This window comes from Podarcis melisellensis (genome assembly GCF_964234715.1).
Source record: "Podarcis melisellensis genome assembly, chromosome: 4".
Classification (NCBI taxonomy): Eukaryota; Metazoa; Chordata; class Lepidosauria; order Squamata; family Lacertidae; genus Podarcis; species Podarcis melisellensis.
In genome coordinates, this window is record NC_138531.1 from 85,159,597 (window position 1) to 85,172,573 (window position 12,977).

General features: G+C 43.7%; 1 protein-coding gene across 1 annotated transcript; it reads left to right on the forward strand.

The window, feature by feature from the left end:
* The first annotated feature begins 203 nt into the window (after positions 1 to 203).
* LOC309369289 (collagenase 3-like) lies at positions 204 to 6,806 on the forward strand. Its single transcript, XM_081910102.1, has 6 exons — positions 204 to 382; positions 2,198 to 2,418; positions 2,771 to 2,916; positions 4,343 to 4,468; positions 5,135 to 5,296; positions 6,242 to 6,806. The coding sequence occupies exons 1-6, from the start codon at positions 275 to 277 to the stop codon at positions 6,253 to 6,255; spliced, it is 777 nt and encodes a 258-aa protein (XP_081766228.1). The 5' UTR covers positions 204 to 274; the 3' UTR covers positions 6,256 to 6,806.
* The last annotated feature ends 6,171 nt before the right edge of the window (positions 6,807 to 12,977 follow it).

Here is a 12,977-nt window from a genome sequence, read left to right on the forward strand (position 1 = left end):
AATAAGGTAGGTTGCTTCCTATGTAAGACTGACACTTGATGAGCGGTGGGGGTTTTTCCTTTAGAGAGTTACCACTTCATGTTTCCCTCCCCCCCAAAAAATAAAAGTATGACATAAACTCACAAAGCCACAGACAATGTGACAACATGGCATGAGTCAGTGGGGGCTACCACCAGATGTGCAATGTCTCTATATAAAGGTTCCATGTGCTGTTGGCAGACATCACAGGCTGAAGATCTTCTCCTCTGATACGGGTCCTTCAATAAGATCCACAATGAACGGCGCCCTGATCTGCATGGCACTTTTTCTGCCTTACAGCTTGGCTGTCCCAATAGCTCACGACCCTGAAGCACAGAGCGTTGAGGATATGAAGTTTGTAGAGGTATGTGACGTCAAAGCTTTTATCGGCAGTAAATAATAGCTGTCCTGCCACTATATTGTAGGGAAGGCTTTATTTTTAATCATGTATTATGTTGCTGTGAAGGATGGATGTAAATGTTTGTGGGTAGCATGTGACCTGTTGCTTCTAGGTGTACACCATCTCTTCCAACATAAAGCTGCAGCTCTCTGCTCCTTTGGGAGGAAGGGTGGGATGTAAATTCAATAAATAAATGTATAGTGGACTTTGTCACATGATCTCCCATCCAGGCACTGACCAAGGCCAGACCCGCTTAATTACTGCAAGGCAGCAACAGCAGCTGCCTTCAGTCCACAGTCCTAGTCTGAAATTGAGATTTGCAATGGAATTGGTTGCATCCACAAACTTTAATTGCAAAGTTACAGATAGGTAGCCGTGTTGGTCTGCCATAGTCAAAACAAAAAAATTCCTTCCAGTAGCACCTTAAAGACCAACTAAGTTAGTTCTTGGTATGAGCTTTCGTGTGCATGTGTATCTGAAGAAGTGTGCATGCACACGAAAGCTCATACCAAGAACTAACTTAGTTGGTCTTTAAGGTGCTACTGGAAGGATTTTTTTTTTGTTTTAATTGCAAAGGATGTGGTGGTCTAATTTGTCCAAACTACAGCCAACCTAGATATGACGGCGGCAGCCATGCATCTACATATGTGTGTTCATAGTGGGGGTCTGATCCTGCCATGATCATCGCCATTACATTATTCGAACAAATAGGCCATTTTTGCAGAGTTTGGACCAAAGTGGCAGGGGCAACAGAGCACGGAAGAGTTAAGCAGGGGAAGAAAGTTCAGTTCCTCTCACTGATAAGTCCCTTTTCGTGTTGAAATGGGACTCCTCTCCACCCCCTTTCCCCCCGCTTTATATGCAAATGAGACAAATACATTAATCAAACATGGTGATCACAACTGGATTGCTGCAATGCTCTTAAAGGCGACCAGGAAGCTGCAGCTGGAGCATAATGCTGCAGTCTGGTTGCTGTACAGTATCCCAAAGTGGAGCAGTGACTGGTGCCCATTAGGGCTGGTAGGGCACAAGACCAACAGTGGGGGGAGCCAGAGCCAATGGCAGGCAGAGCAGCCCCACAGCTGGTTGTAAATAAGGAGACAGGGGATTGACCGAGGGCAGACTGGGGATAGGTGGGGCAGTTCCCCATTTCCCTTAATGGGACAGCATCCTTCTGATAATACCAGTTGCCTTTATGCTACTGGACCTGATCTGAGGGTGTTACTCTGGTCTACAAAACCCCTGAATTTCATGGACCCAAATATTTGGTGGAGCCCCATATCTCCTTGAATGCTCAGGCTTTAAGAAGGATAGTCTGGTGGTACCAGGGATGGGCACTGCCTGTTACAAGGTGATGCGAGGCTGTCCCAATGGTGGGATGCCATCCAATTGGAAGTACCATTGGTCCCCCTTAGTATCATATTTCCATCACCGTTCGAAAGGTGCAGAGTTTATTGAGATGATTGGTGGAGGCCACTAAACAATGTGTTTTATAAAATTGCACCGTATTTATGTTCTTATTGTAGGCAGGATTTTATGTGTTGGTGTGCATATCATCCTGGGTTAGAGGACCTTCCAGAGATGGTGCGAAGGGAGGGAGATTGCCAAAAGAAATCACCCTTCTGCCGATGAAAACCTTTCATTTTCCTGCAAGAAAGGAAACGACTCAAATGTCTGGCCCAGGTGCCTCCACCACAGCATCAGTAAAATGTCATTTGCAAGGTGCAATAAATGCATGATGAAGGGCTCTTAATTTGGCTTTCTTGCTTTGTGGTACAGGCTTATCTCGATAAGTACTTCCCATCATCATCATCACATCTTAAAAGTGGCGGTCAAAGCATAGAGGAAAAGCTCAGACAAATGCAGAGTTTCTTTCATTTGACTGTCACTGGGAAAATGAACCAAGAAACGATGGCGACAATGGAGCAACCTCGGTGTGGAGTCTCAGATATCTCAGAAAAATCTGCAGTAAAATGGGGAAAGACATTGCTGACGTACAGGTTAGCCCTGCTAAAGTCTCCTCTCTCTTTCTCTCCCTTTGAAATATCATGTTAAGTTGTGGGTGAACATATCAGACAACACAGCGATTCTTCAAACAGCTCTTGTTTATTCACAGGCCAGGACAGAACTGAACTGAAGGGTTCAGTCAGCCTGCTTATATAGAGCTCCAGTACAACGTTACTGTAACAACTTTCTAAAACTATCCAATCACTGAATGTCACTTTCGATCCCTTATTTGCATAACTATCTACAGTATCCCCCTGCTGGCCCAGGGTGAGAACTTCAGTACATAACATATCAGAAGTGACATTTCCTCGATACTAATATTTTGGTTTTCCCTGTTGCTCACAGGATTAATAACTACACCCCAGATATGCCGCAGTCCAAGGTGAATGAGGCAATAGCAAAGGCATTCAAGGTGTGGAGCGATGTGACCCCATTGCAGTTCAGGAGAACTTCTAGACCTGCCGATATTGAAATCTGGTTTGCGACTGGTGGTAAGAGATGTTTATATTTATGAACTACCCAAATAAAACATGAACTTTTTTTAAAAAAAAACCACATAGAGTGACTGGGGCCTTTTCTGGAACATTACTCAGGAACAGTCATCAGAAAATTGTCTCTGAGTTAACCGGGGGGGGGGGAGATGCTTTCACTGATCAAATTCTAAGTAGCCTTCTTTGTCCATAAACAGGAGCAAATATGTTTTGCGATGGTGCTCCCTGCCTCTGCTAGAGCTAACATTTTAGAAATGCTTGCTGCACCATTCAGACCTGAGCTGATTGTTTCAGCCTGAGGCATGGTCGAGTCGGCCCTATCTTTAACATTAGTGGTGTCCGGAACCTGTAAGTCCTTATGAAAAAAATTAAGCCCTGACTAGCTCAGTTAGGAGGGACGTGGGTGGCGCTGTGGTCTAAACCACTGAGCCTAGGGCTTGCCGATCAGAAGGTTGGCAGTTCAAATCCCCGCAATGGGGTGAGCTCCCGTTGCTCAGTCCCTGCTCCTGCCAAGCTAGCAGTTCGAAAGCATGGCAAAGTGCAAGTAGATAAATAGGTACCACTCCAGCAGGATGGTAAACGGCATTTCCGTGCACTGCTCTGGTTCGCCAGAAGTGGCTTAGTCGTGCTGGCTACATGACCCGGAAGCTGTCTGCAGACAAACACCAGCTCTCTTGGCCAGTAAAGCGAGATGAGCTCTGCAACCCCAGAGTTGCCCACGACTGGGCTTAATGGTCAGGAGTCCCTTTAGCTCAGTTAGAGACAGTATAGTTCTGTTTAAAAAGGAAGTGGGTCGGTGAGGGGCAAAATATATATATATCCCAAAACCGCCACCCCAAAAAGCAACTACTACCACCTAGACCTGTGACCGTCCCAATGTTGTGGGACTCCAACACCCATCAGTCCCGTTCAGCGGCATCAGTGATCAGGGATGGCAGCAGTTGCTTTCCAATGACAGCTGGAGGACACATTGACTTCTCCCCAGTCTAGTCCTATCACTCCCTTTACTCAGGCATTCCTAATTCATACTATAAATGTTCGGTTCTGATTTTGTTGTGCTAGAGCTCCTCTGGACAACCATAATGTGCTATGGCAGCATCTCAGGTCCTCCTAGTGGTGCAGCAATAAAACTGCTAGCATATTTGCAAAGCTAAGCAGGGTCCAGTATAGATTCAACTAATAAAGCAGAATGAATCCACCACTGATGCCTTGTTATTGTGACAAGAACATGCTGCAGAATATACCTACAATGAAATACCAGTCAGGAGGTGAACCATATGGCATCCATACATGGCCATTTGGAGAGCCAAATAGCCGCAGGGTGATTGGGGCTACACGAGCAGGCGGAAAATGTCAGTGTATGGTGACTGCTAACCTAACTGCAAGTTTTGCGCTGACAGTAGCTGTTACTTCCTTTCAAATGCAGCCCATGGCGACGGTTCTCCTTTTGATGGAAGAGGAGGGACGTTGGCTCATGCCTATTTTCCTGGACGAGGCATAGGGGGAGATGCTCATTTTGATGACAGCGAGCGCTTTTCAGAATTCAACAGAGGTAAGCAATTTCCTGCTGAGCATTTCTGTTGGTTGGTTGGTTTCATTTCTGTTCTGCCTTTTCCAACCCCCAGTGTAACAAGGCAGCTTGAAAGCACAAGCAACAATCAAATTGTTATAAAATAGACCTTACAGAGATAAATGCACAGCAATGACAAAATATTAGGCGAAGCAACAAAAGTCAGTTGAGAAAAGCGGTAACCTGAAAATGCCTGCTGGAATAATACCCTTTTCACTGCTTGTCCAAAAGTGAGCAGTGATGGGGTCAGGCATGCCCCTCTAGGGAGATTGTTCCAAGTTCTAGGTGCCCCTAGGGATGATTCAGAAAACCTTTATTTCTGAATTCTGATATGAGGATGAGAACCAACAACTCAATCCTAGTCATAGCTTCCCCAGTAAATTCCATTGAATTGAATGGGGCTCCCTCCTGGTTGGCCACCGTGAGAACTGGATACTGGACTAAATGAGCTTTTGAGTTGATCTAGCAGGCTATTGTTATGTCCCTATGACAGTTTTCTATGTGCAGTATTTTCATTTTTCAACATGTGCCATGGGGAATGTGTCTGTGGGCTGGAGGTGGACACATGCCACCATATATCCCCTTGGAATACGTACTTGACACTCACCTTACTCCCTTCCCTGTTTTTCTTCTTCTTCTATCTTTTAGAAATCAACCTATTCCTTGTTGCTGCACATGAATTTGGCCATTCCTTGGGACTGAGCCATTCAAATGTCCGTGGTTCTTTGATGTTCCCTTCCTATTCCTTTGTGAACCCAAATAACTTCAACCTCCCAAACAACGACAGGCAAAGGATTCAGAGATTATACGGTAAGTTCCCTTGTTTCCCACAATTAATTCCATATTAATTGGACTCCCCTCCCAACCTTATAACCTCAAGCTAATTTCGGTGGCTCCCATCAAGCAAAGGAGATCTATGCAAAGCTGTAAGAATATGTTAGAATACGGATCTTCTTTTTGGTCCATGGAAATTGACCATCATCTAACTTTCCATTGTTACATATAGTGCCCACCATGCGATAATGTATTGGCTAGGGAGCATGACTGCCTTGCACATTATCACTGGAAGAGGCACTAATCCCACTTGCTCATGTTGGACCATTCAGTCTCCACCCCCATCGTTCAGCGCCGAGGGACTTCTGGCGGTTCCCTCACTGTGAGAAGTGAGGTTACAGGGAACCAGGCAGAGGGCCTTCTCGGTAGTGGCACCCGCCCTGTGGAACGCCCTCCCATCAGATGTCAAGGAAATAAACAACTACCTGACTTTTAGAAAGCATCTGAAGGCAGCCCTGTTTAGTGAAGTTTTTAATGTTTGAGGTTTTATTGTGTTTTTAATATTCTGTTGGGAGCCACCCAGAATATTAATAAAATTAATTTATTTATTACTAATAATGGAAATATTTGTAGTAGTAGTAGTAGTAGTAGTAGTAGTAGTAGTAGTATACTTACTGGTACCACACACCACAAAACTGAATACAGGGTAAAAGGGAAATTTTTCATACTGCGTACAGAAGTCTTATGGCTGTGTCCACAAGACTTAAAACCAAACATAAAATATAGTAAGTCTGCAATCCTATACATCTATACAGCCCCATTGATATGTATGAGAAATAAGGGTGGAAACCTATATTTCCTTACTGAGCAAATTTTGTCTGAAGATACTTGTGTAGATATTGGTAGTATTTCCTTGGATATTTTAACTTAATTGCATAATTTATTTGTTGTCTCTTAAATTTCCTTATTTTTCTTCTTCAGGACTGCCAAAGTGAAATCCTCAAAGCATCACGGATAAAATTCATCTTGTATCTTTAAACATCTTTGGCAAACCTAACAAGAAGTAGCACTAGGGCCAACTTAGAGACATTTATGTTTACGATATATTCACATATAGGGGAATTTCTTCACTCTAGTCTCTATTCCCCTTTTCCAAGGCTTCCCTTTACAAGGGAGAAAAAGTCCTAAAATCTGCAATACTTAATTAAGTGATGAAGCTTTGAACTTTCATTTTCTGTCTGGTTATTTATCTATGTATTCACTTGCAAAGGAAGCCACCGGGTTATGTTCTGGTTGCTTGTCCTGATATCACTGTGTTACCTTTTGCAAAGAAAATATTGTGCTGTGTGTCTCAGGCCTGTTCAACTTTGACACACACAGCAAGGCTGTTTTTTTAAAGTTCTCTGTTCAGTTCCACCCACAAACTGGGTTGTAACGGACGAACCAATTATGTGTTTCAACACCATGAATTATTTCCACCTTGTTTAGTTCACATTTGTTTTAGGGCAGGAAAGCCCTTTTTAATAATAAAGCAAAATATCTTAAATTTGTGCTATTTATTTACATAATTTTTTTCCTGCGGAAATTTCTACCTCACTATTCAAGGAAATTTGTGGCACAGCTTACAAGACAGAACTAAAGCAGAGGGCCAGAGTTCCTTCTGGAGAACCTTCCAAGGGCCACATTCCAGTGGTGGGCAGGGCCAGAACTAACAGTGGGCGGAGCAATGAATGTAGACTTTATTGGGCTAGTTTCATCACACTTTATCCTCCATAAGCAAGAGGCATTATTGGAGTTTAAGGACTCAGTTATGTAAAACCATTTGACCCAATGAGGAGCAAAGACTGGAGAAAGTTTCACAGACCAGACGAGAGGCCTGGAGACCCACATTCTGCCCTCTGGCCAGTGGTTGCCCAGCCACTGTGAAGACCTTTTACCAATAATTGTTGGGGTGCGTCCTGGGAGACAGGGGCAATTGGCAGCCCCAGCTGGCTCCAGCCCACCGGCCGGCAGCTGGGCAAACTCCGGTTCTCGGAACAGCATCAAAACTGTAACTCAAGCCTCAGAAACCTTTAGAGACTGAGCACGCGAACCTGCAGAGATAAGAACTCTTTGCAACGGAAAGGCAGACAGAGGCATATGTAAGCATATTTACAAGCATTTTATTCAGCATCAGGACAAAAGAAAAACATGTCTGCTCCCCTTCATGTCCAAACAAAAGTAGGAAGCACAAAGCAAAAGCAATACACAAACAGAAGTTCCCAGCAAGCTATGCTGGAATGTAAGCAGACATGTGACATACAACAGCTCCACACATCTGTTTAGGTGGAACGGAACATCATAATCCTAACAGTAACTTCCAACACCTTCAAAGATGAAGGGACTCAAAGAGGGAGCTCTGCTGAAAACCTTAGTGTTTTTTGCTACCTGTCAGGGACTGGGCAGAGGAGGAATGGTGGAGACTGCCTCTCTATTCTGACCCTTCCAAGGAGGAGGAAAAGGAAGACAGTGTAGATTTACAACAGTGGTTTAAGGGAGGTTGCAGCTCAGAGGCAGATGAGGGGGAAAGTTGGGAAGTCATGGGAGATCCAGAGCAACACCCGGCTGTTACGTTATCATTAGAAGGTATTCTAGACCCTCCATCTCCCAGAACCAGGCGAGCCTTAAAAGTAGGAGAGCAAAGAGCTCAAAGACAGAGAGCACTTAGTGGCACCTGTAGAAGAAGAGAAGAAGAAGAGTTTAGATTTGATATCCCGCCTTTCACTCCCCTTCAGGAGTCTCAAAGCGGCTAACAGTCTCCTTTCCCTTCCTCCCCCACAACAAACACTCTGTGAGGTGAGTGGGGCTGAGAGACTTCAGAGAAGTGTGACTGGCCCAAGGTCACCCAGCAGCTGCATGTGGAGGAGCGGGGACGCGAACCCGGTTCCCCAGATTACGAGTCCACCGCTCCTAACCACTACACCACACTGGCTCTTTATCACATCTACTGCTTTATACAATCTACAGAAAGTTCAAAAATATTAATATAAAGAATTCATGTTTAGGTATTTACGGAAATGAAAGTTTAAAAACAGCACTGAAAATAAACTTTACAGTAATGCACATGTATATCATATATATTTATATTTATTTATATTCTTAGTATTTGAGACTGCTTTGATCCAGTTAATGAAGTGTTATAGCTTAGTCGAAACAGTAGTTCTGAAGGCTGAATTATCATCAGATAAGTGCACCTATCATTATACCATTTAAAATACATGTCAGTATTTGGTGCTGATGAATGGGGAAGTGATGAATGGGGAAGTGGGAGAGATGGGGGGGTGGAGATTCACTCAGAACAACGCCATTATCCAAGAGGCTGGGTTCTATAGCCTGTGTCTGTAAAGATTGAAATAAAAAAGGATTGTAAAAAACTTTTCCTTGTCTTTATACAGTGGACACTCAGGTTGCAAACGTGATCTGTGCGGGATGCACGTTGGCAACCCGCAGCGTTCACAACCCACGTCTGCGAGTCTGCGCATGCGCAGGTTGTGATTTGACCTTCTGCGCATGCGCAAAAAGTGATTTAGCACTTCTGCTAAATTATAAGTTATAAGGGTCAATGTGGTTCCTGCTGCTTTTTTGGAAAAACAAAACCCTCAGATGCAATGAAATTAATGAGCTGTTACTGCATTCTGATCATAAAGTCACCCAGGGAATATTTCTATCCATGCAAGAAAATTGCAATATACCTACACCTCTATTTCACCTGTTTACTACTTTTGAAAGACAGATTATACAATGACTACTAATACTTCCAGCCTCAAAGGCAACATGCCGGTGCTGGGATTGACCAATAGGGACAGTGCTTGCTGCACGTGGGTACTGCTTGTGAACTTTCCATTAGGTTAGGGCATCTAGTTGGCCAATGGACTAAATGGCCAGAACCTTTGGCCTGAGCCAGCAGAGATCTTCCTGTGTTCTTATATATCTGCATGCCGTAATGTTGTGCAATGTCCAGAGAGAAGGGGTCATCTGAGAGCCAGCCAAGACCAAGAACAAACATCTTGTTTCCTTCAGGCAAGGCACCACAACTTCCTGGATAAACCTCAAAGCCTTATGTTTGCTTGCAGACAGAACAATGGGCAGCCACCAAGATCTGGTGTGAAGCATTAAGCACGAAATAAGAGTGCGGATCATTTTCATCTGAGATCAAGGAAATGTGCTAATGCCTAATAGTTAATGCAAGAGCAAATATGGTGGATACAGACTGTGCTGGTTATAAACAGGAAGGGCAAGGCAGGAACCATTATTATTATTATTTCTGATTCATCAGTATTTACACAGGGCATCCCACTAGGGGCTAGGCATCAGAGTCCAGTGCAGTATAGCCTAGGGCCTCCCCCAAAATCATAGAATTCTAGAGTTGAAAGTGACCACAAGGGTCATCTAGTCCAACCCCCTGCAATCCTGGAGTCTTTTTGCCCAATGTGGGTATTGACCCTTGAGATTAAGAGTCTCATGCTCTGCTGACTGAGCTATCCCAAATGACCATCCAGAGAGTAGCAAATGATGGGGAAGCAACAAAGAGGTCAGAAATCATCACCAGAGTCAGCCTGGGCATGCCAGCACCCAGATACACCAACGCTGGTTGCCGCAACATCCTTCTTTTAAAAACAAATGTTATGTTCAGGAGGCAGCCAGCTAGGTGTGTTCATAGTTGCAGGTGCTCACTTTATTATCTTCGCTTAGATAATATAAAATCATTTTCTACCAGAAGGTGGTGCTTTATCTCAAATCAATGTGGGCAAAAGAAGCACAATCAATTTTCGGGTCAAGATGGTGCCGTGATTTAAGCTACAGTGGCTCATGGTTGGAAATGGGGCAGAAGAAGAGGCAGTGGTGTTTTCCTGATAGGTAGCGGTGAGGAAAGCCCTGATCTGGTGGCACTAGTCCAGAATTCTCCCAACATTGCTGCCTTGCCTCATCTGTGTCCTGGCAAGCACATTGTGACCAGGAGGATGTCAGTGGCGAAGAAGAAGAAGAAGAAGAAGAAGAAGAAGAAGAAGAAGAAGAAGAAGAAGAAGAAGAAGAAGAAGAAGAAGAAGAATTAATTTATTTATAACCCACCCATCTGGCTGGGTTTCCCCAGCCACTCTGGGAGGGTCCCAACAGAAAATTAAAAACATGATAAAACATCAGACATTAAAAGCTTCCCTAAACAGGGCTGCCTTCAGATGTCTTCTAAAAGTCAGGTAGTTCTTTATTTCCTTAACATCTGATGGGAGGGTGTTCCACAGGGCGGGCGCCACTACCAAGAAGGCCCTCTGCATGGTTCCCTGTAACTTCACTTCTCACAGTGAGGGAACTGCCAGAAGGCCCTCGGCACTGGACCTCGGCTGAACAATGGAGGTGGAGACGTTCCTTCAGGTATTCTGGGCCGAGGTCATTTAGGTCTTTAAAGGTCAGCACCAACACTTGGAATTGTGCTGGGAAACGTGCTAGGAGCCAATGTAGGTCTTTCAGGCCCTACGTCTCCTCACAAATCACACCACTAATAAAATGCACATGGTCCTCTAAGATCATTGTCAAGGATCTAACTGGACCACTGCATGAAAAAAGAACATAAGAAGAGTCTGCTGAATCACTCTGCAGTTTCCAGTAACTGGTACAGTGGTATCTTGGGTTACATAAGCTTCAGGTTACAGACTCCACTAACCCAGAAATAGTGCTCCAGGTTAAGAACTTCGCTTCAGGATGAGAACAGAAATCATGTTCCGGGGGCGCGGCAGCAGCAGGAGGCCTCATTAGCTAAAGTGGTGCTTCAGGTTAAGAACAGTTTCGGTTAAGAACGGACCTCTGGAACGAATTAAGTACTTAACCCAAGGTACCACTGTATTCAGAAGCATTGCTGCCTCTGACCATGGAGGCAAAACATAGCCATCATGTCTAGTAGCCATCAATAGCCCTAACCTCCACGAATTTGTCTAATCGACTTTTAAAGCCATCCAAGTTGGTGACCCTCACTGCCTCCTGGGGGAGCGAGTTCTATAATTTAACAATGCTCTGCATGGAGGAATACTTTTTTTAATCTGTCCTGAGTCTTCCAACAATCAGCTTAGTTGGATGTCCACGAGGTCTAGTGTTATGAGAGAGTGAGAAAACATTTCTCTATCCACTTTCTCCAAGACATGCATGGTTTTATAAACTTCTGTCATGTCACCTTCTCTAAATCTTTTCCATCTCTACAATATACTTTCCGAGGTGAGGCAACCAGAACTGTTTCTGGTAACATTTGTTCTGTGAGGTGAGAGGGTGCTAGCCATCTTAAAGAGAGGTTTTTCAGCATGCTCACCAAAATGCTGTTCCCCAGGCCTAAACACAGAGGTAACTGACGTGCTGCCCTTCAGATTTTGTTAGACTACGACACCTCATTCTTTCTTAGCTAATTTTAGTAGTCATCTTGTTCTCTCATGCTCCTCCTAATATTTGAAATGCCTTTTAGTTTCCCACTGTGCTGGCGCTCTCTCTCTCTCTCTCTCTCTCTCTCTCTCTCTCTCCCTCTTTCATTCTTTCTGTGTGTGTATGTGAGTGAGTTATTTTAGGGTTGCCAAACATCCGGAATTTCCCAGACATAGCCAGGATTCAGCCATTGGAAACAACGTCCGGGGAAAATCCAGACGTATGGCAACCCATGTCGGAAGTGTATATTTTGGCAAATTTCATTTTAAGAAAAGCTCAAAAACTTCTTCCTTTTGAGATTTCCCCCCCAAAAAGCTTCTTCACTTTTCTTCACTTTTTTGAAATATGGCAACCCTAGCTATTTGCTGGTGCAACTGTTTTGCCTACCATTCTTAGTAGGCTTATTGTTCCTTTTATAGCATTTTAATGCTGTACTAGTGCCTCTAGGCCATTTAGAAAAAGGCACAATATAAATGAATGAATGAATGAATGAATGAATGAATGAATATTCGCTCCATGTTTAACTCAGCTGTTAACCTGTGATCACTTGTTGTTTCCCGGAGTGAACTGCATACTTCTACAACCACCCTAAGATGAAAACCTACACATTCCTGCCTACTCTCATTCCTACACAGAAGCGTTCTTTGTAAATCAGACTTGTCGTTTCCAAAGTGATCATGAGCACATCACTGCTTAGAATGAAATGCCAGAATAATTAGTCATTGTGGTATTTTTAAACAAATTAATTAAAAAATCAATTTCTTCGCATTGTTGAAAGGTATTCCACAGCATACAAATCAATGGATGAAACAATGCAACTGTTAATAATTTAAAGTTTAAGCATGAACATTTAACTTTCCCAAAACAAATAAAGCTGAAGGGCACATTGTTGTTCTTTTTGAAGTAACTTAATCCCCAGCACTTCCTTGTGAGGAAAGGATTTTCCAAGTCTCATTCAGACGGTAGGTAATTAAAACAGTCTGGTTCCCACAAGATGGTTCAGAGATTGTTTAGAGACCAGATACAGACACTCACCATTTGGCTTTATCTAAAATATGAGCTTACCTTGAGTCAGAATGCCACCAAAGCTGACCAAACGAAACCCTGAAATGTCTAATCTCTATCACTTGCCTTCAACTCTTTAAGGCCTGTAGTCCACCATTGAGACTAGGGAAACTGCAACATTGGAACAACTTATAGTGGGGTCCATGGCCCCAGAAAATTCAAAATGCTTAAGAGCCCTTGAAATCAATGGGATAAATTAAGTCTCTGCTAA

What these genes read in the sequence shown, in the direction of transcription:
- LOC309369289 (XM_081910102.1), top strand. Translation starts at nt 275, where the DNA reads ATGAACGGCGCCCTGATCTGCATGGCACTTTTTCTGCCTTACAGCTTG. An exon ending in AAGACATTGCTGACGTACAG is followed by an intron (nt 2,419 to 2,770) that starts GTTAGCCCTGCT and finishes TGTTGCTCACAG; the next exon opens with GATTAATAACTACACCCCAG. An exon ending in AATCTGGTTTGCGACTGGTG is followed by an intron (nt 2,917 to 4,342) that starts GTAAGAGATGTT and finishes TTTCAAATGCAG; the next exon opens with CCCATGGCGACGGTTCTCCT.